Here is a 27,284-nt window from a genome sequence, read left to right on the forward strand (position 1 = left end):
GTAGTGGCCTCCCTGAAGCAGCTGCTTTGCAAGACGGTGCTGTTCCTCCTCAGGACACTCCCCCACCACTCCGTTTGCTTCTATGTCTATCATTAGACTCGAGCAAGTCCCAGCACATCCCTAAAGGTGAGGTACGAAGTGTAACCCACAGGGAGGTATGCTCTACCCCGAAGGCTGCACGATTTTCCTAGTTTAGCAGACAGATGGCTAGGGAATATATAATTTAATGTCAGAGTGCAGTCACTATGCAAGACCTGCTCCCCAGCCCCAGGAAGGGCAGAGGACACACTTTTCACCAGCAAAGGAATTGACGTCCCTCCCACCCCTGCAGCCTCACCCCACCAAGCCAGGCAGAGATGAGAAGGGCCATGACTCACCCTTACCAGTACTTTTCCGAGTTCCTCTGATCAGACCAGCGTGTCATGTGCCCAACCCTGAACCAATCAATGTGGCCAGGGGGATGGCAAATGTTATTTGACTTAAACCTTTCAGGATCTATACCTGGCTTTGGGCATGGAATTAAATCCCAAGCCACATAGCTAAAAATAGGTGATAGAGGGTGAGGTGCAAGTTCTGAATGTGAAGTCTAAGTGCTATTATCTGGAAGGGGGAATAGATGGTGAGCATTAAACAGGATGAATTTCCTGCCGCTACAGAAGGAAAACAGTACAGACTCAGGACCCAGGCTTGTTCTGTAACTACTCACAGCAGAGCAGGGCAGGCTGGTTTCTGTGCTCCCAGTCAGCATAATGGATTTGGTATTTTAATCTAATCATGCGGTAAAAGTTCTTTACTTAGAGAAAAGCTTCAAACTCATGCTAAATGTATCTTGACAATTGGACTAAACCAAATCCTGTTTATTTTAGTAGTCAGTAGAAGTGTTGGAGGAGACCATGGAGAGCATGTGACCCACGAGCTGGACTCTGGCCACCGGAGGCCCCTAACCCCCTCCCCATCCTTGGAATGCGTGTTCTGCTTGCCTTCCTCACGCCAGAAGCTGCCCAAGGACAGAACTCTGAAATAGTCCTGTGGTGCTGAGACTGTCTGGACAGTGTACATAATGGAGCCCAGTTTAGTCCTCTGTATAAACTTTAGGATTCTGGCAGGCGGTGTGTGGAGGTCTGTTACCCTGCAGCCACCCAAGACAAGCCTGGTAAGTAGGTTCTCTTGCTTCTTAAACCTGCCACCTACCAATCTGCAGTGGTCTACCTCTTTCTTCTGGTCTTCCCTGGTGGCTCAGCTGGGAAAGAATCCTCCTGCAATGTGAGAGGCCAGGGTTCGCTTCCTGGGTTGGGAGGATCCCGTGGAGAAGGGAATGACAATGCACTCCAGTATTCTGGCCTGGAGAATTCCATGGACTGTATAGTCCATGGGGTTGCAAAGAGCTGGAAATGTCTGAGCAACTTTGACTTCACTTCACTTCACCTCTTTCTTCAGGCTTTCCAGGCCCCTCACCTATGGGGCATTTCAGAAGCTCCTAAGGAGACTGTGAACTAACACCTAGGTGTCTGGAGCAGCTTGGATTTATTATTTGTGCCTCAACTGAAAGCAGCAACAGCAGTCTCCCATTGGTCACTCACACATGTGGACTCTGTATACTAAGTGCCCACCGTATGTGCGTGTGTGCATGTATGCCCAGTTGTTTCCGACTCTTTGTGGCCCTATGGACTGTAGCCCGCCACACTCCTCTGTCCGTAGAATTTTCCAGACAAGAATACTGGAGTGGGTTGCCATTTCCTACTCCAAGGGAATCTTCCCAACCTAGGGATTGAACCGGCATCTCTTGCATATCCTGCATTGGCAGGTGGATTCTGTACCACTGACCACCATGCATCAGCTCTCAAATCTCCCTCAACTCTATGAGCTTAATATTATCATCTGACTTTCTTAATGAGGAGTCTGAGGTTAGGGATATAGGCAACTTGTCCAAGGCAACAAGCTACCTAAGGGCAGAGTTGGGATCTTAGCCAGGCCTGCAGGCCTGCAAAGTTTGTCCTCTATGATGGATATTGTGCTTCTCCCCACCCCTGTCTCCACCGCAAGTCCCTGCACTGTCTTGCAGTATCATATTGCAAAAAAATGCTGATTAAACCTTTGCATCCCAGTACTAAGTTTGACCTCATCTTCTATCTGAAAGATATCTGACTTCCCTGGTGGCTCAGACGGTAAAGCATCTGCCTACGATGTGGGAGACCCGGGTTCGATCCCTGGGTTGGGAAGATCTTCTGGAGAAGGAAATGGCAACCCACTCCAGTACTCTTACCTGGAAAATCCCATGGACAGAGGAGCCTGGTAGGCTACAGTCCATGGGGTCGCAAAGAGTCAGACACGACTGAGTGACTAAACTTTCTTTTCTATCTGAAAACTCTAAAAGTCAGGATATTCACTGGCTCTGGAAAAAGTCTGTATGATTCAGTTGTAAAGTTCAAGCCAAGGCCCCAAAACTTATCTTTTAAGTTCTGTGATGTTTTAGTATCAGGAGGCTCCTGGTTGGCATCTGCCAGATTCCTGTTCTGTTGCTTCACTTTGTCTTGTCTCCTCTGTTGTGACTTGATATCACACCTGTGAACAATAGCTGTTTAAGTTCAAGCTTTGAAATATCAAAGCCAGGGAGCAGTTACCGTATGTTTTTCTGGAGCAGTAACAAACACGTTGTCAGACCTGTTTTTCTGTTCACCCGCATGATACACTCTACCTCTGGCAGAGGCGTGGGCAGTGACCTGCTGCAGGTTGGGGCATTCAGTGCTGCAGTGCATGCATGGGACCTTTTGAAGGAGGTCACCATTATCTTCATTTCCCCCACCATGTTTGGTTTCAGGTCAAACAACAGCCAGGGAACAGAGCCCTGCCCATCAACAGAAAATTGGATTAAAGGTTTACTGAACATGGCCCCACCCATCAGAACAAAACCCAGTTTCCCCCACAGTCAGTTTCACCCATCAGGAAGCTTCCATAAGCCTCTTATCCTTATCTTTCAGAGGGCAGACAGAATGAAAATCACAAACACAGAAAACTAAGCAAACTGATCACATGGACCACAGCCTTGTCTAGCTCAATGAAAGTATGAGCCATGCCCTGTAGGGCCATCCAAGACAGACGGGTCATGGTGGAGAGGTCTGCCAAAGTGTGGTCCACTGGAGAAGGGAATGGCAACCCACTTCAGTATTCTTACCTTGAGAACCCCATGAACAGTATGAAAAGGCAAAAAGATAGGACACTGAAAGATGAACTCCCCAGGTTGGTAGGTGCCCCATATGGTACTGGAGAAGACAATTTCTCCAAACTGGAGAAATAATTCCAGAAAGAATGAAGAGATGGAGCCAAAGAGAAAACAATGCCCAGTTAAGGATGTGACTGGTGATGGAAGTAAAGTCCGATGCTGTAAAGAACAATATTGCATAGGAACCTGGAATATAAGGTTCATGCTGCTGCTGCTGCTGCTAAGTCACTTCAGTTGTGTCCGACTCTGTGCGACCCCATCCCTGGGATTCTCCAGGCAACAACACTGGATTGGGTTGCCATTTCCTTCTCCAATGCATAAAAGTGAAAAGTGAAAGTGAAGTCACTCAGTCATGTCCAACTCTTCGCGACCCCATGGACTGCAGCCCACCAGGCTCCTCTGTCCATGGAATTTTCCAGGCAAGAGTACTGAAGTGGGGTGCCATTGCCTTCTCCAATAAGGTCCATGAATCAAGGTAAATTAGAAGTGGTCAAACAGGAGATGGCAAGAGTGAACGTAGACATTCTAGGAATCAGTGAAATAAAATGGACTAGAATAGGTGAATTTAATGCAGATGACCATTATATCTACTACTGTGGGCAAGAATTCCTTAGATGAAATTGAGTAGCCCTCACAGTCAACAAGACAGTCCAAAATATAGTACTTGGATGCAATCTCAAAAATGACAGAACGATCTCTGTTTGTTTCCAAGGCAAACCATTCAATATCACAGTAATCCAAGTCTATGCCCCAACCAGTAATGCTGAAGAAGCTGAAGTTGAATGGTTCTATGAAGACCCACAAGACCTTTTAGAACTAACACCCAAAAAAGATGTCCTTTTCATTAAAAGGGACTGGAATGCAAAAGTAGGAAGTCAAGAGATACCTGGAGTAACAGGCAAATTTGGCCTTGGAGTACAAAATGAAGCAGGGCAAGAGTTTTGCCAAGAGAATGCACTGATCGTAACAAACACCCTCTCTCAACAACACAAAAGAAGACTCTACACATGGACATCACCAGGTGGCCAACACTGAAATCAGATTGATTATATTCTTTGCATCCAAAGATGGAGAAGCTCTATACAGTCAGCAAAAACAAGACCAGGAGCTGACCGTGGCTCAGATCATGAACTTCTTATTGCCAAATTCAGACTTAAAGAAAGTAGGGAAAACCACTAGACCATTCAGGTATGACCTAAATAAAATCCCTTATGACTATACAGTGGAAGTGAGAAATAGATTTAAGGGACTAGATCTCATAGACAGAGTGCCTGATGAACTATGGATGGAGGTTCATGACATTGTACAGGAGAAAGGGAGCAAGACCATCCCCATGGAAAAGAAATGCAAAAAAGCAAAATGACTGTCTGAGGAGGCATTACAAATAGCTGTGAAAACAAGAGAAGTGAAGAGCAAAGTAGAAAAGGAAAGATATACCCATTTGAATGCAGAGTTCCAAAGAATAGCAAGGAGAGATAAGACAGCCTTCCTCAGCGATCAATGCAAAGAAATAGAGGAAGACAATAGAATGGGAAAGACTAGAGATCGCTTCAAGAAAATTAGATACCAAGGGAACATTTCATGCAAAGATGGGCACAATAAAGGGCAGAAATGGTATGGACCTAACAGAAGCAGAAGATATAAAGAAGAGGTGGCAAGAATACACAGAAGAACTGTGCAAAAAAGATCTTCATGACCAGATAATCATGATGGTGTGATCACTCACCTAGAGCCGGACATCCTGGAATGTGAAGTCAAGTGGGCCTTAGGAAGCATCACAAGGAACAAAGCTAGTGGAGGCGATGGAATTCCAGCTGAACTTCAATTTCAATTCCTGACAGATGATGCTGTAAAAGTGCTGCACTCAATATGACAGCAAATTTGGAAAACTCAGCAGTGGCCACAGGACTGGAAAAGGTCAGTTTTCATTCCAATCCCAAAGAAAGGCAATGCCAAAGAATGTTCAAACTCCTGCACAATTGCACTCATCTCACACACTAGTAAAGTAATGCTCAAAATTCTCCAAATCAGGCTTCAGCAATACGTGAACCGTGAACTTCCAGATGTTCAAGCTGGTTTTAGAAAAGGCAGAGGAACCAGAGATCAAATTGCCAACATCCACTGGATCATTGAAAAAACAAGAGAGTTCCAGAAAAACATCTATTTCTGCTTTATTGAGTATACCAAAGCCTTTGACTGTTTGAATCACAATAAACTGTGGAAAATTCTGAAAGAGGTGGGTATACCAGACCACCTGGCCTGCCTCTTGAGAAACCTATATGCAGGTCGGGAAGCAACAGTTAGAACTGGACATGGAACAACAGACTGGTTCCAAATAGGAAATGGAGTACGTCAAGGCTGTATATTGTCACCCTGCTTATTTAACTTATATGCAGGGTACATCATGAGAAACACTGGGCTGGAAGAAGCACAAGTTGGAATCAAGAATGCCAGGAGAAATATCAATAACCTCAGATATGCAGATGACACCACCCTTATGGCAGAAAGTGAAGAGGAACTAAAAAACCTCTTGATGAAAGTGAAAGAAGAGTGAAAAAGTTGGCTTAAAGCTCAACATTCAGAAAACTAAGATCATTGCATCCAGTCCCATCATTTCATGGCAAATAGATGGGGAAACAGTGGAAACAGTGTCAGACTTTATTTTTCTGGGCTCCAAAATCACTGCAGATGGTGATTGCTGCCATGAAATTAAAAGACGCTTACTCCTTGGAAGGAAAGTTATGACCAACCTAGATAGCATATTAAAAAGCAGAGACATTACTTTGCCAACAAAGGTCCATCTAGTTAAGGCTATGGTTTTTCCAGTGGTCATGTATGGATGTGAGAGTTGAACTGTGAAGAAAGCTGAGCGCCAAAGAATTGATGCTTTTGAACTGTGGTGTCGGAGAAGACTCTTGAGAGTCCCTTGGACTGCAAGGAGATCCAACCAGTCCATCCTAAAGGAGATCAGTCCTGGGTGTTCATGGAAGGACTGATGCTGAAGCTGAAACTCCAATATTTTGGCCACCTCATGCAAAGAGTTGACTCATTGGAAAAGACCCTGATGCTGGGAGGGATTGTGGGTTGGAGGAGAAGGGGACAACAGAGGATGAGATGTCTGGATGGCATCACCGACTCGATGGACATGAGTTTGAGTAAACTCCGGGAGTTGGTGATGGACAGGGAGGCCTGGCGTGCTGAGATTCATGGGGTCGCAAAGAGTCGGACACAACTGAGCGACTGAACTGACTGACTAGTGAACAGCAGCTATTATTATTAAGATTTTTATTTTTTGTAGACCCATTTAGAGTTTGTTCAGACAACTGAACATATGATTTACTTTAGCAACTGAACTGAAACTGAACTGAACTAACAAATGTTATCCTTGGCAGATGTAGAGCTGTGGAACCAGAATAGCATCTGAAGTCATTCTAGACTCTGGCCCTGTGTCCCTGCAGCAATTTGATATGGAAACGGCAGCCAGGGTGCTGTGGGGCAGCCTTGGCCTGCTCCGCCTGGTGTGGTGTCTCCTTCCGCAGACAGGCTACGTGCACCCAGATGAGTTCTTCCAGTCTCCCGAGGTCATGGCAGGTAAAGCTCCCCATGTGTGGTTAAGATAAGTTTGTGCAGCAAAGTTTGGTCGAGGAACTGGTTGATTATTTAGAGTATGCATGAATGTTCAATTGTATCTGACTTTACAACCCCCACCGGTCTCCTCTGTCCATAGAATTTCCCAGGCAAGAATACTGGAGTGGGTGGCCATTTCCTTCTTGAGGGAATCTTCCCAACCCAGGGATTGAATCTGTGTCTCCTGCAATGGCAAGTGGATTCTTTACTACCTGTGCCCCCTGGGAAGCCCCTAGATATTTAGTGCAGGGGGAGAAAAATGTCTGTGCACATGAGCAGTAAATCCATAAGCCCCTCTGGCGTAAGAATTTGAGAGTAGGAATGTCACATCTCCTTCCTGAGTGGCGACAATGACCTTCTAAATGTTACCAGTGAAATGCCAGCCTCTTTGATGTTTTCCTGCTTATACCAACAGTACTGGTTTTCAGAACAAAAGGTGTTTGGGGCTTCCAGTGGAAGGATTTCGAAGTTGGGCTTCCCCGGTGGTTGGGGAAGCCTACACAGGGCTGTGACATAATAATGAAACTTTCCTTCTGTAGGTTCATGTGATGTCTGAGGGAACTCAGACCTAGACTGCTCACTTGTTAGAACTTTGCTTCTAGGTGGTATAGGACATGTCATTAAGACAGTTGCCAGAAACCTTGAGGCTTTTCAGGTGCTGTGGTCACAAGCCTTCCTCCTCATGGCTCAAGATGTCTGCTTGAGCTCCAGCCATCAAGTTAAACACCAGGTCTTTCCCACCACCAGAAAAGAGATAGGCATTCCTACTTTCTTTAAGGGCATGTTTTGAAAGTCACATACTTTTTGCTCATTTTCATTTTATTGGTCAAAATATGTCATGTGACCACACCTAGCTGCAAAGGGATGCTAAAAAATATAGTCTTTATATCTGACCACATGCCCAGCTAAAGAGACTAAGGATGAAGGAAGAAATGGATATTAAGGAGGTATCAGTCCTTTCTGCCATAGACCTCAACAGGTAGATTTGTTTTTAAAGTTGAAAAGTCCAGTGTTATTCGTTTTTTAACCATATTTATTTTTGTCTTGCTGGGTCTTCACCGCTTCATGGGCATTTTTCTCTAGTTGTGGTGAGCGGGGGTATTCTTAGTTATGGTGCGAGGGCTTCTCATTGAGGTGGCTTCTCTTGTTGCAGAACACAGACTCTATGGTGTGAGGGCTTCAGTAGTTGTGACACGTGGGCTCAATAGTTGTGGCCCACAGGCTTAGTTGCTCTGCAGCATGTGGGATCTTCCTGGACTGGGCATTGAACCCATGTCTCCTGCACTGACAGGCAGATTCTTTACCACTGAGCCACCAGGGAAGCCCAGGTCCGGTCTTCTTTTCCACCCTGATTTAACCTGAGCCAGTAAAAAGCAGCCAGATGATCTGACCCGAGACTTTATTTTTTCCCTTTCACCTTCTGACATAGAGAAAACTGCCAAAAGGCTGGATGAATAGGAGAAGCAAAGAGCCTTAAACAACCTGCAGTGTTATCAAGTGGGAGATGTTGTGAGACTTGGAGCTAAGATGCATAAATTAAGTTTTTTCCCTCATCCCCACTCAAAGCTCTGTGACAGTGGGGTACAGGGTCACAGACTAGCCCCACACAGCAAGTAATTTTAATTACACGGGTATATTCATTTTAAAAACTAGGAATCCTAGATAAAACTAGTAATCTTGGACCATAAGCACAGTTGCTCACTCCCTTCCGCACTCTCACAGTGCTTGTCCTGGAGGATAGTCATGATCACAAAGATGCATTTTTGACTCTGGAGACCTTAGAGCACCAAGAAGCAGAATAGAGCCTCCCCTGCTCCTCCCCACACACGCTGTCCAGGGCGTAGTGTTACCTCACTTCGCAGGTGCGAGGTTGCACAGCAGACCATTGCAGGCCTGGCAGCTTAACCCTGGAGTTTCACCCCAGCAGCCCCTGCCGCACGGTGTTCTTCCCACTGCTGACCTGGAAGCTCACAGTTCTGTAAATGAGAAGTCCCACCAAGGCTCCCTGCTCAGGGTATCACAAGGTGTGGGCTGGGCTAGTTCTTATCTGGAAGCTCTGGGGAGATATTTGCTTCCAAGCTCGTCCTTGCTGTTGGATAGATTTAGTTTGTTGAGGCTATAAACCAAAGTCCCATTTCCTTGCCTTGTTGTGGGCCAATGGCTGCTCTCCACTCCCAGAGGCCACCCTCCTTCCTTGCCAACAGCCCCTCCACCTTTAAGCCAGCAGATCCTCCCCCTCTCTGATGTCCTCTTCAGCACCAGCTCTGATCTGAAGGGTTCCTGTGATTTTGTCACACCCACCTGGGTGCTCTCCCTGCCTTGGGGCCAGCTGTCCCCCACGACATCACCTAATCTCAGGAGTGGGCTCTGTCAGCTTCACAGCCCTAGGGTTGTGTGGGGCACAGACAGTCCTGGGGGCCATGCTGGGGTTTGGTCTCTCATGCTCTCGAGCTGGGATCTGGCTCACCTCTCCTGCTCTCTCTGCAGAGGACGTCCTGGGCGTCGAGGCCGCCCGGCCCTGGGAGTTTCACCCCAGCAGTGCCTGCCGCACGGTGGTCTTCCCACTGCTGACCTCTGGCTCTGCCTTCTGGCTCGTCAGGCTCTGGGAAGAGTGGGGGCCATGGCCGGGCGCGGTGAGTGGCTACGTGCTGCTGGTGGGGCCCCGACTCCTCCTCACCACCCTCTCCTTTGCCCTGGACCTGGCCGTGTACCACCTGGCTCCAGCCTGGGGGGCGGAGCGCTGGAATGCCCTGCTCCTGCTGTCGGGTTCCTACGTCACCCTGGTCTTCTACACAAGGACCTTCTCCAATGCCATTGAAGGACTGCTCTTCGCCTGGCTGCTGGTACTGGTGTCCCCTGGGGTGCCCAGGAGCTGCACACCCAGGAAGCCTGCTCCAGGCCCGCGGTGGCATGGCTGGCTTCTTGGGGGCCTCGTGGTGGCTGGCTTCTTCAACCGGCCCACCTTTCTGGCCTTTGCTCTGGTCCCCCTCTTCCTCTGGGGCACTTGCGGAGCCACAGATCCCAGCTTCAAGTCGTTGACCCAGCAAGCCCTGGTGCTGCTCCCGGGGGCAAGCCTCACTGCAGTGGCATTTGTGGCTGCGGACAGCTGGTACTTCTCCAGTCCATCTAGACCCAGCACCCTTGTCCTTACGCCTGTCAACTTCTTGCACTACAACCTGGATCCAGTGAACCTGGCAAGGCATGGCACACACGTGAGGCTCACTCACCTGGCTGTCAACGGCTTCCTGCTCTTTGGGGCGCTGCACGCCCACACCCTGCGGGCCGCGTGGCAGCAGCTGCGGGCTGGCCTGCGGGCCTTCGCCCAGATGGGCTTCCCAAGGGCGCTGGGAGCCTGGAGCCCGCGGCCCAGCCCCAGGTCTCTCCTCCTACTCTTCTACTTCATGCCCCTCGCCCTCCTGTCTGCCTTTAGCCACCAGGAGGCTCGCTTCCTGATTCCCCTCCTGGTGCCCCTTGTCCTGCTCTGTAGTCTGCAGACCCAGCTGGCCCCCTACAGGGGCACCCTGGCCCTCTTCAACGTCCTGGGTGCCCTCTTCTTCGGCTGTCTGCACCAGGGGGGCCTCGTGCCTGGCCTGGGGCACCTGGAGCGGGTGGTTCACGCCCCTGAGCCCTTGCGTGTACCCACCCACTTCACACTCGTCTTCACCCACACCTACATGCCCCCCCGGCATCTCCTGCATCTCCCGGGCTTGGGCTTGTCAGTGGATGTGGTGGACATGGGCGGGGCTGAGGACGGGGTCCTGTGCCAAGCCCTGAACAACTTCACCAGACACCCATCCTGCCAAGTGGCTGGGGGGCCGTGGCTCTGCCGCCTGTTTGTGGTGACCCCTGGCACCACCAGGCCGGCTGTGAGGAAGTGCCGCTTCCCACTCAGGAGTGAGACGCTCATCTTTCCCCACCTGACCCTGGAGGACCCACCAGCCCTGTCCTCCCTGCTGAGCAGTGCTTGGAGGGACCATCTCAGCCTCCATATCCTGGAGCTGGGAGAGAAGCCTGACAATGTGACACAGAAGCCACTGCCCACGACAGCCCTAGGTGAGGGCCCCATTCCACCTCTAAGTGTTGGCTGGACTGGGACAGAGCCCTGATCTCTTCCTTTCCTTTCCTTTCCAAAATTCCCACCACTGCCTCTCCTGTGGACAGCCTTCGACTCTTCCACTTCCTGGGTAAACTGACACCCACTTCCCCTCCAAAACCAAAGATCTGATCAGTCATGGTCCTGATGCCAAGGTCCCCAAAGAACCTAATGTAATCACTGACGCCAAATGTCTATTCCTGCCCTATTCCTTCCAGTTACTGTAATGTTTTAAACAAATAAATTGCACCTGATTGTGAAAGAAGACAGCAATCTCCTAATGACATTCCTGAATGATTTCCCCTAAAGCTTCCAGGATGCTTACCTCTTGCTGTCATGACAACAACCCTTTGGCCTCCTAGATACCTAGAAGGAGGCAGTGCAGTGATATTCAAAAGAAGGTAGCTCAGATTCAGGAGGCCTCGTTCGAGTCCCTGGTCTTCTACACAATGGCTACATGCTCTTAAGAAAGCCCCTTCCCTTCACCCAGCCTATTTTCCAGCCTGCACAATGGTCTCTGAGGTGTCTGCCAGCTAACACTGTGTTGTTCCTGGGACTACAGTACAAGTTCCTTCCCAAAGCTCCGTAAGCATAGAAGTGGGTGTGGTGTGTTTAATGGCACTTTGGTATCTGTCTCAATGCTTGGTTATTACGAAAACAAGTAGTTCTGGAATTTTTCTCCTACTTACTCTCTTACTCCTGTCCCTGAGAGAGGAGGTGGAAAATTTCTGCATCTCACTACTATTTATTTGACTGTGCTGGGTCTTAGCTGTGGCATGTGGGATCTTTGTCGCGTCATGTGGGAACTTCGTGGCAGCGCATGGGCTCTAGTTGTGGCTCACGGGCTCCAGAGCATGGGCTTGGTAGTTGTGGTATGTGGGACCTTACTTCCCTGACCAAGGATTGAACCTGTGTCCCCTACACTGCAAAGCAGATTCTTAAGCACTGCACCACGAGAGAAGTCCCTGCATCTCATTCTTCAGAGGTCAAGGAGCCCAGATGTTCAGCCCCATGGGAATGGAGACACAAGGCTGGATTCTGGTGGCACTTGAGCACAAAACCTTAAATATGGTCTGGTCACTCCCCATGTTCAAAGCCTCTGTCTGAAGCCCCTTCACAGGCTCAAGAGCAAACCCTATGCCAAACCCATACCTGCTGTGCTGGTGGAAGCCATCACACCCAGGCATCCTGCTCCCTGCAACACAGGGCACCCCTGCCCAGTCCACTGGGATTGTGAGGAGTTGTGGCACTCAGCCTGTCCTCATTCTCCCTCCTCACAACCCTGCCATCTCTGGAGAATCAGAGGTACCCAGGCCTCTGCGAGCAGTGAGCTGGAGGAGCTCCTTCTGCCAGCTAGAGTCCTGGGTCATCTTGAAGCTCCACTTCCCACAGGCTGCTGCTGGGGTCCCCATGCCACATTTGCCTCAGGACTCCAGCCCTGACAGGAATTAGTGGCATGCTGGTAACTGTTTAGCAACCCATTCTCTAGGGGCAAAATAGCTCTTATTTCTGGTGTTTGCCAATTTGTGTGTTGTAGATACTCTCACCATGGCTGATTTCAAACTACTAAAATGATGTTACTGAACTTGGGAGATGCCAAGGATCCCTCTCCTGAGCTGACCTAAGCTAACTGTAGCACACTACCCAATAGTTCCCTCTTTAAAATTATAGGACCTGTTCATGATAGTTTTATGTTCTTATAGTTTGTTACTAATTTTGGGTTTCTTTTCCTACCTGTAGTGCTTAGCATCATCTTGGGCACCTGTAAGCACTTACTTACTTTGCAGCCAGAGAGGTTTTTTTGCCTAACAGATAAAAACCAAGTGCTGCCTGGAGATAACTCAGATTCTAAGGCCCCATATTCCTCTGGGATTCTTGGGACTTGTTTCTCTCCTTCACCAGGTAGGTTCACAACCTCAGAATTCCCTAGAGGAGCTGCTGGTGTAGCAGTCCATGTAGATCACAGTGGCCTGAGTGCTAACAATTTGTAAAGTGCTGGTATCTAGATTTGTGTGGCACTAAAGGGTGATTTGAAATTGCCCTGCAGGATAGTGGAGTGAATTGCTTCCTGGCTTCACATTCTGGCAAAGTTTAGCAGAGCTTGAAAGGCATGTTGGGAGATTGTTGCCCCTAGGGGTGGTGGGACAAATTTGGTCTGTTTCTTTAGCAGTAGGGTAAGTGGTGGGATGGCAAGCCAGACTACACTGGAGGCTTCCAAAGCCGGGAGGCATCCAAGTCACCTCTAGCTGGAGAAGAAAGGACCATTTTCTTGCTCTGTTCTCAGACTCCTTCTACAAATGGAGGGAATTTAATTCCCGCACACTACCACAAAATATAAAACATCTGCCTTCATTTTTTGCTTTCCTTCCTTACCAAATGGCCATCTTGTCTAAAAGTTTCATTGCTTCCTGCAGTTTCCCTTTTTGTTTCTGCCAGTCTAGAAAAAGACCCAACTGTGAGTGTCCTTGAAGATTGCTTATGTTGAAGGTTAGGGGTTGGGTTGGGGACTGCTAACGTTGTGTTGCTCTGATATCCAGATCCAGAGACAAACGAGTGGGACTGAAACCAATGAGGCAATCAAGGCAGAATGAACAAGCTCCTTGGGCTCCTTATTGTCAAGCTCAAGGAGAATGCAGTGAGTTGCCTCTGGTCTGGGAGATGGAGGACAGGAGGGCAGGGTGCCAGACTAAAACTTTGGCATTAGGAGAGTGGGACACTGGCCTCAGAGAGGATTAACTAGAAGCACCTCTGATGGGAAGGCTGGAGGGTAGAATGTCAAGTCAGATCTTTGACCACCAGGAAAGTGGAGGACAAGCTGCTCTTGCTGCCTCACCCCCAGGGTAGGTCTCCATGCTATCCAGCTCCCTCTATGACTACCACAAAGTCAGAATATAAATTGTTTCTACTGCTTTGAGCTTTCTAGATTGCATGATTAACTCTGTAGCCTGATTAGAACCGATCAATGCATACATGGATTGCCTAATTGTGGATCTGTTAGCTGCAGCATAGTCTTTAGAGTGTATCCCAGACCCTCTCAAATACGGACAAGAAATTCAGGTGGCTTGTTCCACGGTAGACAATTGTCCTGATACCCAGTGGTGATGGTGGTGGTGGCAGCAGAAAATCAAAGTTAAGAAATAGCATTACACTTCCTCATGTGAAAGTGGTTGTAAGGAGTGAGATAACTGCATTAAGGAAGTGCCCGGAACAGAGGAAATGTGTTAATTAGTATTCTAATGTATAATGTATAATAATATACATTATTATTATACTGTAGGACTATATAATTCCTACAGTCCCAGGAATCCTAATCCACCTTCCCAGATAAGCACCAGGTTCATACTGAAGGCATGGGTGGATCCATCTCATCTGCCTTCACTAGTCAAGGTCATCTTATGACTCCCACAGCCTGGAAGCAGCACCAAGCCTAGCTATGTTTGATGGTGAGTTGTTTTCCAGGTTCTTGGGGTCAGCTGTGTCTAGTTCAAGGTGAGTTGGTTAAGACTGGATAGGACCACCAACCCTCCAACTGGGCATGCTCCTGACCTTTTGACATCACAGAGCAGAAAACTCCACCCTCAGATGGTGCGAAGAACCTCCATTTTTCAAGCTGCAGATGCGTGTGGCATAGTTACACCTGTGCAGAACTACCATTACCACACCTTTCTCCAATCATCTTCCCCACACCTCCCGCCGCCTTGCTGCTGCTTTATCCCATAAATACCCCAACCCCTTTCCCTTGAGGAAGACCAGATCTGAGACTAGTTCTCCTCCCCTGGCTGCTTTGCCAGTAAATCCTCTTCGCTGGAAACCTTTGCATCTCCGCATTTGGCTTGCTGCGCACGGGGCAAAAGAACCTTGTCCTGTAACAATACCCGTTACTCAGCTCACATATTTAATCAGAGGATTTTTGGCAGTTGCAGGATTGTCTTTCCATCCAGGATCTCCCCTGGAAGTAGCCATCTGCTACATTAGTGCAGCGGCAGCAGCATCGATCACTAGTTTTAGTCCCATTTGCTGAGGTTAAACCTCTCTCCGGTTGTACTTAGGTCCATGGGTCTCTGCCCGCGGTGAATCAGGGCCGAGACTATCTCTCAGGCTTCGGGGAGTTTCTTCCTTCGCTGTGTCCTGTCCGATCACGGCTTCCCTGGGGATGTCAAGTTTGGCCCGGGCTCTCTGATGAGTTGGACCTCTGTAGGCAAACAACTTGAGTCAGGATTCCAGGCCGTGCGTATTGTCGGCGATGACTCCTTAGCGCCGAGGCCGGTGCCCAGCCCAGAGGGAAAGCAGGCGACCTCGACCCGGCCCAGCCTAGGTTTAGGAGTTTGCTCCCGGGCCTTTCTGGCTACCTGATGGTGGCCGTGGGCGTTCCCGGAGGCCCCGGCGTAGCTCCTGAGTGAAGGTGTCTCTGAAACGGGCAGCGCGGCGGCCCAGGGAACCAGCGGGCCCAGCCGCGATGGCTCGCAGGCGCCGGGCCGCGTCCTGGCCGCGTAGCTGGGCCTGAAGCAGCGCAAAGGCGGTGAGCTGTGCCGCACGCCTGATGGGCCGAGACTCTGAGAGACGGTCCACCAGCTGCGGGCTGTGCAGGAGGGCGGCCAGCAGCCGCCGCAGAACCATCCTCGGAGCGACCCGGAACCTGGAGCACGCCGCTCTCGCTTCTGATCGGCGACACCTGACTACGGGCCGCGTCTGCGCTGGCGCCGCCCGGTGACGACACTGCCGCGCTGGGATTGGAGCACGGGATTTCGCCTTTCCGCAGCCTTCTCTGCGCGTTTCCGGTTCCGCCACTGCCGGAGCTACCTCGTTATACTCTAGAGTGGCTGTGTCCTCTGCCACCTCTCTGCACTATGTCGGGTGGCCTCCTGAAGGCGCTGCGCAGCGACTCCTACGTCGAGCTGAGCCAGTACCGGGACCAGCACTTCCGGGTGAGGGAAGCCGGGTCGCGAGAAGGGGGAGCTTCGGGCCAGAACGCTGAGACTCGGTTTGCTCTTGTCTCATTGTGTCGTCTCCCATTCTCTGGGATCCCGAAATGCGAAGGGAAGCCTCGGTGCCTTTTGGGGAATGGATGCTGAAAGGGCGTTTGGGTATCATCGAATCCCCTTCTCTCGTAGGAAGGGAATTTGAGGCAGGCTTTCACATTCCCTAGCAGCAGCTCTCTGTTTCTGAGCCATTTGCAGATGGGCGGCAGTAGTAGTGGTGGCTTGCGTTTTCACTAACGGTGTCGCGGGAAAGTGACTTTGCTGCAAGTATCGAAAAAGGGTGTCTTTTTGATACGTGCAGTATGTGGAAGCGCCATCCTGATCCAGATACCGGGACTTTTGTTTTTAAGTTATATCTACCAAACTGTGTTTGGCGTTTCTCGTCTTATCCATGGCTAGGAAAACGGCCCTACAAAAGATGTACCTGGTGGCAGACAAAGTTGAGCCCTGCCTCCACCTTTAGGGAGCTCTCGATGTGAGGAGGGGGACCAACATGTTAAGGGTCTGGATGTCAAAATCGGAAAACTGCTGGGTTTCCGAAGAGGGAAATTTTCTTTTGGCCCATGTCATAGCAGATTCTGTGAAATGGGCGAGGCTGCAGATATTCAAGGTGGGTTCTTCAGTATCAGCAAAGACAGGGATGGAGTGAAGGTGACACTCATTAACTATTGGTTATTTAGTAAATTTGTATTGAGTGCTGTTGTGGAAGCCTGTGCTAAACCGTAGAGAGGGGAAGACAGTTTTCCACATCCTGAGAGTTCATAATCCTCTAGAGATTGGAAGTGGAAGTGGAGTCACTCAGTCGTGTCCGACTCTGGGACACCATAGGCTGTAGCCTACCAGGCTTCTCCGTCCATGGGATTTTCCAGGCAATACTACTGGAGGGGGGTTGCCATTTCCTTCTCCAGGAGATCTTCCCGACCCAGGGATCGAACCCTTGTCTCCCGCATTGTAGACAGACACTTTACCATCTGAGCCACCAGGGAAGTCCTCTAGAGATTATGGGATTGTAAATGTAGGGATTTACAATGGAGGTAAGTAATCTTAATCCAGCACAAGAAAGGGAGAGACTGCTGAAGATTCAGAAGATTGAGAAAGGAGGGATCACCTATAGAAGAGGGTAGATGTGGAGAAAGTCTAAAATGTGTTTGTAGGGTAGGAAAACAAATTTGAGGCATAATTGAGAAAGATCTTAGATTTATTCAACATTTAATTTTTTAAGTGTTTACTATATACCAGACATGATTATGGGCTTCCCTGGTAGCTCAACTGGTAAAGAATCCATCTGCAATACAGGTGACCAGGGTTTGATCCCTGGGTTGGGAAGACATGCTGGAGGAGGGCATGGCAACCCACTCCAGTACTCTCCTCTGGAGAATCCCATGGACAGAGGAGCCTGGTGAGCTGCAGTCCATGGGGTCGAAAAGAGTTGGACATGACTGAATGAATAAACACATGCGCAGACATTATTTTACACGTCTATCGCTCATTACTTTAGAAAGTTCCACATCATTAGCCATGTTGAATTTCAAGCATTCTGCAAGATTACACTTTTACTGTTGTCTATCTGCAGTCTAAAGCCTATAGCTTCATTTAGACTACTGTAAGATACTGCCTTGTAGAATTTCTACAGTATTTCCTGAATGGTATCTATATTATGTCATACCTTAAGTACTAACACTAGTTGTCTTAAACTGTAAGCTGTTTGTTGGGACATGACTTAAACATGTGAGAAAAAAAGAGGAAAATGCTTCTTGACCATAGTTTTAACAAGTCAGTAATTGCAGTAGTAAACTTGTTTAGTGTCTCATTCCAAAGTCCTGAAAAACCTATTTTTATTGTAGAATGACTCTTGTCCTGTGAACTTTTTAAGGAAATATGGGATTAGGGATAAGACTGGGCTTGGGTTCCAACTGCAACTACTGATTAGCTATGTGGTCTTGGACAAGTTACTTAACCATCTTCCCTCAGGTAGATTGATGATAATAAATTAAATGAGACCATACATAGAAACCTGACTTGCAGTCCCTTGATTCTCCCTAGAGGTGGACATATTACCTATTGCTTCTGTATGGTATCCATGTTAAATTCACACTTATAAAAAATGTAACTTGGAGCATACCCTTCATATTGTTTTGTGCCTTTTTTTTCCCCACTTTGCTCCCTATCTCGGAAATTCTAGGGTGACAATGAAGAACAGGAAAAATTACTGAAGAAAAGCTGTACATTGTATGTTGGAAATCTTTCCTTTTATACAACGGAAGAACAAATCTATGAGCTCTTCAGCAAAAGTGGTGACATAAAGAAAATCATCATGGGCCTGGATAAAATGAAGAAGACAGCATGTGGGTTCTGCTTTGTGGAGTATCCTTCCTGTGTGTCTCGTGTAGCTGTTGACTGAAGGTGGGGCCGAGAGCAGCTGATAGCCTATTTTGAAAGATGAGTGAGGACATTTGTTGATTAGCATCCCTGCACTTACCTCCTCTTCCTTCATCTACTCCTACCTTCTGTCCAATATGTCTATACTGTTTACACTGGGAAAGCTAGTAACATATACATTCTGTTCTGAAATCCATTCTTTTTTCATAGTTGGTTAAGTAAATCTTTGAAAATGTATATGCTTATGGTATTTCAGAAAGTCCAAAGAGTGTATTGAAAAATAAAAGCCCCATTATCATTCTAATTTAAGAGACATTAGTTATGAATCTCACTGATGTCTTTCCAGAAGTGACTCTACGTATGTGTGGTGGCATATTGTGTGCACTTTTTTTCACCTACTTTAGATTGTTCCATGTTAGCACATGTAGGTTCCCTCTTTTTATAACAGCTATATGGTATTATGTAGATGCATAAAGCTTGATTTTCTTAGGTCGTAACCATATTTACTTGTGACCATTCTCTCCCTGGAAGCTCTCCATACATTTCACCTTCTGGATTTACCTTTTCAGATTTTGTTTTTTTTGTTTGTTTATTTTTTTTTAATTTTTTTTCATATTTTGTTTTTTAACTGTTATTTTCTTTTTTGGTCATCTTGAGAAATTTTCCAGACCTAGTCCACCATGTCATTTGAATTTTCTGTGCCTTGAATTGTTTCTTTCTGTTGTATTTATGCTGTAAAATTTCCTTAAATTTCTGGTGATCCATTAGTTTCTGGAGAAAAATGCTGACTTTGTGGATCTAGGCAGAGCTTCTTAAGTTGCTGCCTTGCCTTTGGGACATGTGGGTTTCTTAAATGCTAGAATGAATAAAGATTTTAGCTTGCTGATGTTAAAGACAATGCCATAGTTCCTTCAGTTAGTTAGTTCACAACCCTGTCTTTTTTTTTTTTTTTTAACAACCCTGTCTTTTTTATTTGCCTGGAATTAAATGTGTTCCTGCTAGCAGGTCGTCTTCCCACACAGAGACCTTTAGTTAAACCCTGTTTGCAGCCTTACTACTTAATCAACTTGGAATTAAGAGCTTCCTGGGTTTACTGTCTCCTTTAAGCCTTTCAGGAGTATTTCCTACTGTGACTTTGTTTCACCCATTATTAATCTTTAGCTTTTGCATCTCTAATCTGCTGATGGCTTCTTCTACTCTTTGGGTATGTTTCTTTCCTGTTGTCTAATGGAGGCCCTGAGAAGGAAAGAAGACAAAATGTGCTCACTATCAGGTTGAATCAGAAACCCCACTTTTGCACCTGTTCCCCACTACTGACCTCGGTGTCTGATTTCTGGGCTCTGCAAGCTTCTTTTCCTCCTTCAGACACAAGGGACGAGTGCCCAGGTTTTGCTTTCACCTCTGGTGCCAAGAGTGTAAAATAATTCACAGGGGACAAAAAGACAAAGAAAATATTAGACACTAATCAGTGTTTAAGAATTGGAGTGTTTTTGCATTTGCCTTGAAGGTCAAAGATCAATAATCAAGATGACACCCGAAAGAAAGGCTACCTTTCATTGTCAGTATTTTTTCGCCCCCATTTGCCCTTTAGCATTCATTTCATTCAACAAAGAATTATTGAATGCCCATGTGTGCTAGGCATTGTGTAGACACTGGACACTGGAATTTCAGCAAGTGTTTCCCTACCCGTGTAATTAAAGACAAGGGGAAAGGTCCAGATCAGTATTTCCTAGACCCAGTTATAATCATAATTACTTACATATATTTTTTAGTAACATCCCAAAGATAGATTTAGTAGATCTGGTTTAGAACCACTGACCTGAGTGATACTTTCTGAGTGTTTCCTTCTGATGAAATGCGATGGCAAGTCTTATGCAGTGACCTCTTTTTAAGATTGTTCTTGAATGTACAGCTTCATATTGAGGGAACCAAAAGATGCTGTTGTTTCCTTGAATAACAGTTTGTGGTTTAAACCTGCACAGAACATATCTGTATTTTTGCAAACCAAAATATGGAGACAGTGGGACTGTGTATTTAACAGGATTATCCAAAAAACCATCAGTGTAGCTGAGGATGAAATACCATTTTTGACTGCTTCTGGACCAACCTCAACAGGCCTATGCAAGCCAAATTATGTCTTTGATCTCCATCTGGTTGGATTAGTTTTTGTACTCTTTAACTCATCTTCATTTAGATGTTTCTTCCTCTATTTACAAATATGTCTGGAGAAATGCTAATTCCTTAATAATCATAATTAAGATACTATTCAAGAGCAGATGCAGAAAATGCCATGCGGTATATAAACGGAACTCGTCTGGATGACCGGATCATTCGTACAGACTGGGATGCAGGCTTTAAGGAGGGCAGGCAGTATGGCCGTGGGCGTTCCGGGGGCCAGGTACGCAGGAAGGTTTTCTGTGCACAGCCTTTGCCTAGGACGCCAGTCCTAAACGATAAGTGTTTTGTCAGTTTGTATTTGCTCTTTTCAAAATAACTGTGTCTGTAACCTTGGCTTGAAGTGAATCCACCCATTGGGGTGATAAATTATTAATATTTTTAAATGCCATCCAATAGTATATTTTACACATCTTCACAAGCAACCATTACTGGACTTCTGCAAGGGGCTGAATATTCTCCTGCAGGAATGTTGAGCAAAGCAGAACGCACTAAAACAACTTTTCCATTTTTATTTCAACATAGTTTAAATATTCTTTGGAATGTGCTATCTTTGAATGCTGAGTATAAGCCTGATGTTTGGTTTTTTTTAAAAAAGCAGTATTAAAATAATTTTGCAGGGCAGTTGAACTTTATCATCAGTTGCTCAAAATCATGTTATGCTTATAATGTTTACATTATGACATCTGAAAAGGCTTAGTTATTTGTCTGACGTATTTTGGAAGGCATGTTTGTTAAACTAATCTTCTCTGTACTGTTAACATGTTCTTTTCAATTAAGGTACGAGATGAATATCGTCAGGACTATGATGCTGGAAGAGGTGGCTATGGAAAACTGGCCCAAAACCAGTGAGTGGTTGAGAGCCCCATCATGAAAGCCCATTCCTTTGGCCTATTGAATTTGACGGGTGTTACCCAAGGTCTGCAAGCCTGCCTTTTGTTTTTGTTTTTTTTTTAAAAACCAAGCTTTAATCAATGTCTCTACTGAGCTGGAAGCCTTGTCATGGTTTTCCTCTTAAATATTATTAAAGAACAGAATCCAAAAGAATGCCTTTAATTCTGTAGAATTAAATCTTAGAATCTTGGTTCTGTGTCAGATTACCAAAATGATTTCTGTTACTAGGTCAAAAATGGTGTTCCTTAGCAACAGACTTGGATGTATAATGTTGATCCGTCAGCCAAAAACACACTTCTTTTAGAAGACTGGAAAAAATTTTGAAGTGTTTACCATGTTTGCATCTAAGTAGGTTCATGGTCTACCTTGGGACCTGGAATTACTATTTTTAAAATTTTAAGTTTTCATAAGATAAAATTTAATAAGTGGACTTGTGCTGTGTAATGTAGCTTTGCTCTAAATTAGGGGAACAGATGTTTGATAACTGAATTTTTCTGTGTTGATTTTTAATCTGTAAAGGTGAAACTTAATGGAAATTCCTAAACAGTTGGTATAAAAGTAAGCTTTAGACAGCCCCAGGGACCACCACCTGCTTTACATGCTTTGTATATCAGGAAATAAGGGACAGGTATTGAAGGGTATTTATTTACTAAACACATTTTCCAAAATATGTGATATGTGAGCGCCTTCAGATCTATTTTTTTCATTTTTTCATTTTCAGACTGATCTTGGGAATGGAGTGTTTTGTGGTGGTGGTGTTTTTTTAAAGAGCTTACAGATTGAGAGAATGGCTTAACAAAATCAGAAATGCTTCCCTTGGGAAATGTTTTGGCCAGTTCTTATACTGAAGTCTGTCTTGTTTTTTCCCTAAATGTGCCTGTTTCAGAGACTGGACAGTCAGCTGATGGTCTCTACAACTCCCAGAAGGGAGTCTAGAGGATTTATTTTGCATTTGTAAGGCAAGAGATGATTTCTCTATGTTACATGAATTCTTGCTCTTACTAGACTAGTCTTACTAGACTAAATTTAGTCTTACTAAACTGCTAGTCCCTGACCTAAGTGAGATTTTTTTCATCTAGCAACAAAGTATCTCCTAATTTCCAGGAGTTTGTGAAGTTGGGGCTGGAGTATCTCAATGTGAACAGCTTTCATGTTACCATGTGTTTTCTCAAATTTAAATTGGCTATTTGGATATCTCTAAATTAGTTGTAAGTATTTAGGAAAATGTGCAAGTAATTTAATGAGGACATAGTCTTTTTTTTTTTACAGTAGTTTGAATTAATGTATTTTATATTTTGCAGTAAAATGTGATTCAGATTTCTACAGGCCTTAAAACCACAAACAGTATTTCATATTTGAATTGTCTTCTGTAACAGATTTCAATAAAATTGGCCCAACTTACTGTGTTTTTCCTCACCAAGAGACATTGAAACACTCTTACTCTGGAATATTAATATATTTTGGGGGAGAATCTGAATGGTGTGCAGAATTTGCATGTCCATTTTGATTTGAGAGTTACTAATATGGTAGTCTCTTGCTACATGCAGCTAATTAAAACTGTTCCTCAGTCACATTAGCCACATTTTAGATGCTCGATACCTCCCTGTGGTAATGGTTATTGTAGTGGATGCAAATACAGAACATTTCCATTACTGTAGAAAGTGCTACACTGGACAGTGAGCTGCTTAGAGCCTACTCAGATAAGCCTTGTCATGACCGGAATGCCACTGGGAAAAAGTACTACTCACCAAACAGTACATGTTATCCAACACAAGAACACACATTTATAAAGGCATTTAGTTTATTTTTCAAAAAATATTTTTGCTAGAAGGTTTGAGTAATTTTACATGATCACAATCTTTAAATAAATTTTTTCTGACCAAAAGGTACCATTTAAGTGGACAGCTTGTCTAGATCTGCTTTTGTTAACACCCAAATACAATTAGCACGTCTGATGGTATTCCCTAGGTCTTCTTAAATTATCTACAGGCCAGGAGGCAGAGCCTAGCACATAACAAAGTATGTGCTTTATAACTGCTGATTAGTTCAGTTTCATAGCAATTAAGCAGAGCAGGTAGTCAGTATATCTAATTCACACTATTAACACACTGGTTCTTGCCTGAAGGGTCTGATCCATGCAGAGCTCCCAGTTATTCCTTCTAACCCAGGAAGTAGTAAACCACAACTGCAGAGAAAGGGGGCAGCTCTACTTAGGCTAGTGCTGGCAATGTCTCAGGTCTGTTCCTTTGTTACAACTATGAATTCAAGGTGACCAGTGTTAATTATATTCAGTGATACGTAGAAAAAAGCAAAGCCAAAAAAAAGATTTGGGGACTGCTGGCAGCAAGCAGCTGCTGCTTCTCCCTTTCTTAAGAGAAGACTGGTTCTCTATGATTGAGAGAACTAAAAGTGAAAGTGAAGTCTCTCAGTCATGTCTGACTCTTTGCGACCCCATGGACAGTAGCCTACCAGGCTTCTCTGTCCATGGGATTTTCCAGGCAAGAGTACTGGGGTGGGCTGCCGTTTTCTTCTCCAGGGGATCTTCCCAACCCAGGGATCAAACCGGGGTCTCCTGCATTGCAGACAGACGCTTTACCGTCTGAGCCATTTAGTTTGAGAGAACTAAAAGTTGAACTAAATCTACATTCATTGCTATAGATTCTACAAAAGGATAAAAGAAACTGCAGACTGGTAAGTTTGCTGATGGAGAGGACTGAGCAACTTGTTGAAGGCACATTATAAGCAGCTTTTAGTTTGTGTAAGGCCTGCCCTCAACCCCCAAAGCATAAGTTCTGCCCACCTTGTGGGCACCCAGACAATTCAGTGCCAAGCTAGTGAGAGTAAAACAAAACAATGCCTGTCTCTTCTACCAACAGCCCAGACTATATTTCAGAAATTTCTGTTGCACAAAAACCATATCACAAACATCAGGAAAAAAGGCCATCCTAATGGAGGACTTGGGCTAAATAGAGGTTTACACCTAATCACAAGACTTGGGGGTAGGAAGGGCAGGTGAGAAGTAACTGTGTGTACTGAAACAAGCTTCATGAATAACAGAAACATTTTAACCAGACTTAAAATATTTGACATTTAAGCTAAAGCATGCTGGACAGTGTAGCTCAAGGTGCCCTATTAAGCTGGACATGAAACAGACCCGTGACTTGGGACAGTTCGCTGTAGGTTCTCTCTGCCTCACTGCTAAGAGAATGACTATTTCTCAGACTGAAAGAAATGACAACTCAAGCTTGGGGCATTAATATTTTTTGCCAGAACACAACTCTCTTGCATGCCTGGTTCTGTCAGTGAGATATGAACTATGGCACTCTAAAGTATGACATTTTTAACAGCCTACTTACTAATTACCAAAAAAAAAAAAAAGTAAGCAAACGTCTGGCATACAGATTTGAAAAATCTCGTTTGCATAATTATGCCTGAAAACCTCAGGAAAACACCCAACCCATTTTGTCACCTTTCCAATGTGGATGCAGCCCTACCTGTAGCAGCACAAAGTGCCTCTAATCTCAGTCTAATGATATGAAGCACAAGAAGAAATACTGACCTGGTTTTATACTAAGGAGTTTTGAGTCTGAGGGAACAGGAAAGTGCTGGCCTGTTTATAATGTAAACACTGGTGTTGGTGCTTGGAATGTCTGGGGATAGGGAACCCTGCACGTAAACATGTTCTGACTCCACCCTCAACTGCTGGCAGTCAGCCCTACCTTATGGCCAAGTAAAACTGCACGTTTTAGCTTTTTATTTTCAACACCGCACACCTAGCAAGGCATTAACCCAAGTATCTTTTGCCATTTGCTTGTTCCTCCTTTCCTTTCCAGTTATCACAAAACTCTATTAAAGATGCTAGATCCATTACTTTAATCCTGATGCAGCAAAAGGTAAGGACCGGGCCACTTCTGCTTTCCCCCAGAAGATGAGGTTCATGGAAACAAAAAAAAAAAAAGGACTCCTGTGCTGGAGTCTCAGGGGTGGTCAAGCAGAGACACACAAGCCCTGCATATCACTGAGATCATTAGAGAAATGAGGGGGAAACTCGTAACATTTGCTGTAACCCCCACAGTATCAAGTCTCCCTTATCACATTTTCCGTCCTCTCTTCCCCATCCACGTCCAAAAGACCTAAAATCAGTCTTTGGTTTTGAATGTTTATATTTTAAATACCCTTGAAATAGGTATTTGGCAAATCTTAATTTCTTCCATGTGGGAAACAACACAGGGGAAGTGACAACTTGTAAATTACTCTTAGGCTGGATCCTCATTTGTTTGACCACTAGTTTGACAGATACTAATTTTTTAATGGATCAAAACCAGAAGAATCCAAGGAGTTCAATGTTCCAGCAAAAGCTTTTTATAAGATTAAAGCATTTATTATAAATCTTAAAGCCAAGGCTGAAACCTCATTTGTGAAGATAACTGGACCCTCACGGTCACTTTCATTGTCTCATACCTTAACTCTTCCCAAGGCAGGCACTGTGCTTACATGTGTGCCACCATAAACAACATACCAGTCAGTTTACGGCCACTTCCTTTTCATCCTTTAAAAGGAATGGGACTCACTGAAGAGAGAAGTCACTGAAAGGTGCTGCTGGTAAAAATAAAACCGGACTGACTGTCAAAACCCCTCCTAGCTACCCTTTATGCCCCAGGGAACATCTACTACTCTCAGAGTTACGTTGTATCAAAAACATCCTGCATTTTTAGGTTCTGGAATTAAAATTTAAACCTGTATTCAGTTCACGTCTAACTAAGTTTCAAAAGCTGCACCAAATCTACTAGGCTTTTTTTTTAATACTCTGCACTGCATGCTCTGTCTATATGCATGCGTTTGGATAATAAATATTAAATATGGGGGGGACAGACACAGAATCCACAAAATTAAAGATGAAACCAAACTGAACATTAAAAAATAGTACATGGTCACTAGTGAAATGAGTTAAGGGCAGAAAATAAACTTGAGGTAACAATAGTGGCCCAACACCACTGATTTGAAATACCTGTAAAAATTCAAATAAGTGTTTGGAGATTCAAGTAACAAACCACCTGCTCCAACCTGGTCAGACTTCCCAGAGTCCCTGCTGATTCAGTCCATGAGCCGGCACTCACACAGCTCCTTGTAAATCCTCTTTCGCACTCGGGGCATGTCTTCTTGGGAAAACTGGAAAGGCTGCTCTAAGGCGAGGCACTTGCAGTACTGGAAAGGTCCCAGAAACACTTAAGTGGCATGTGGAGTTATGTACCAGCCCAACGCACCATTTTATTAGATGCAGACTTAACAGAATAGGGTCTAAGGCAAATGTTAAAAGTTGGTTTAGACTTGTAAAACATACTGTTTTAAAACATTTACCTCCAAATTACAGTCAAATTTTCAGGTAAGTATATGGCTTGGGATACTCCCTCCCTCCCCACTCAATACTGTGAAAAGCAAAACTGCCATAGAGGTTCCAGTTCTCAAGGTGAAACTTGCTGAGAATGCAGTCAAACCTAATATGGCCTTTAAGTGAGAACCTGAGTTTGTTTACAAACCCCAGACATTCATAAGTCATATGAGTGAGCCCATCTTCCAAGATCTTTGAAAATCTGTAAATCATGGATTATAAACTATGATTTCCTTCATAAATATAACAACTTTTTCAATAGCTCTTTGAAGCCTAAGGGAACCTGCAGCATGAGAAAGCACAGTGTCCAAATGTGGCCCTTATTTAAAATCTAGTTAGTTTTTACTCTGTGGTAAAAGACTACTTGCCAGTGGTTAAAAAAATATAGTTAATTCTACAAATGCCAAGAGTGTATGACAGGATCAATTCAGGTCAGTCTCCAATGTGACTTGCCAAAAACCTGATAATACACGGGGATACCAATTATTTATCCTCAGCCTTAGAAGGTAGTTCTTCCTAATGATAATA

The 27,284-nt window shown here is 45.3% G+C and overlaps 4 protein-coding genes across 7 annotated transcripts in view; 2 read left to right on the forward strand and 2 right to left on the reverse strand.

The window, feature by feature from the left end:
• Positions 1-1,060: 1,060 nt before the first annotated feature.
• On the forward strand, positions 1,061-11,207 carry PIGZ (phosphatidylinositol glycan anchor biosynthesis class Z). Its single transcript, XM_043873647.1, has 3 exons — positions 1,061-1,153; positions 6,619-6,811; positions 9,335-11,207. Exons 1-3 carry the CDS (start codon positions 1,061-1,063, stop codon positions 10,951-10,953), a joined length of 1,905 nt encoding a protein of 634 aa, XP_043729582.1. The 3' UTR covers positions 10,954-11,207.
• Positions 11,208-14,818: 3,611 nt separating this feature from the next.
• On the reverse strand, positions 14,819-15,656 carry NCBP2AS2 (NCBP2 antisense 2 (head to head)). Of its 2 annotated transcripts, XM_043873926.1 has the most exons (2): positions 15,290-15,656; positions 14,819-15,132 (listed from the first exon to the last, which is right to left on the reverse strand). In XM_043873926.1, the coding sequence occupies exons 1-2, from the start codon at positions 15,555-15,557 to the stop codon at positions 15,077-15,079; spliced, it is 324 nt and encodes a 107-aa protein (XP_043729861.1). In that variant the 5' UTR covers positions 15,558-15,656; the 3' UTR covers positions 14,819-15,076. The 2 variants fall into 2 exon arrangements, with proteins under 2 accessions (XP_043729861.1, XP_043729862.1); XM_043873927.1 differs by having other exon boundaries at positions 14,819-15,652.
• A 49-nt stretch (positions 15,657-15,705) lies between these two features.
• Positions 15,706-21,520, forward strand: NCBP2 (nuclear cap binding protein subunit 2). Its single transcript, XM_043873923.1, has 4 exons — positions 15,706-15,865; positions 18,102-18,283; positions 20,558-20,696; positions 21,254-21,520. Exons 1-4 carry the CDS (start codon positions 15,788-15,790, stop codon positions 21,323-21,325), a joined length of 471 nt encoding a protein of 156 aa, XP_043729858.1. The 5' UTR covers positions 15,706-15,787; the 3' UTR covers positions 21,326-21,520.
• Positions 21,521-22,193: 673 nt separating this feature from the next.
• SENP5 (SUMO specific peptidase 5) overlaps positions 22,194-27,284 on the reverse strand; it is a 48,040-nt gene continuing 42,949 nt past the window's right edge. For all 3 annotated transcript variants that reach the window (XM_043873922.1, XM_043873921.1, XM_043873920.1), the window contains one exon: positions 22,194-26,572. In XM_043873922.1, coding sequence (XP_043729857.1) covers positions 26,462-26,572 — 111 coding nt within the window. In that variant the 3' untranslated portion in view covers positions 22,194-26,461. The remainder of the gene's footprint in view (positions 26,573-27,284) is intronic.

Source organism: Cervus elaphus, chromosome 19, assembly GCF_910594005.1.
Source record: "Cervus elaphus chromosome 19, mCerEla1.1, whole genome shotgun sequence".
Classification (NCBI taxonomy): Eukaryota; Metazoa; Chordata; class Mammalia; order Artiodactyla; family Cervidae; genus Cervus; species Cervus elaphus.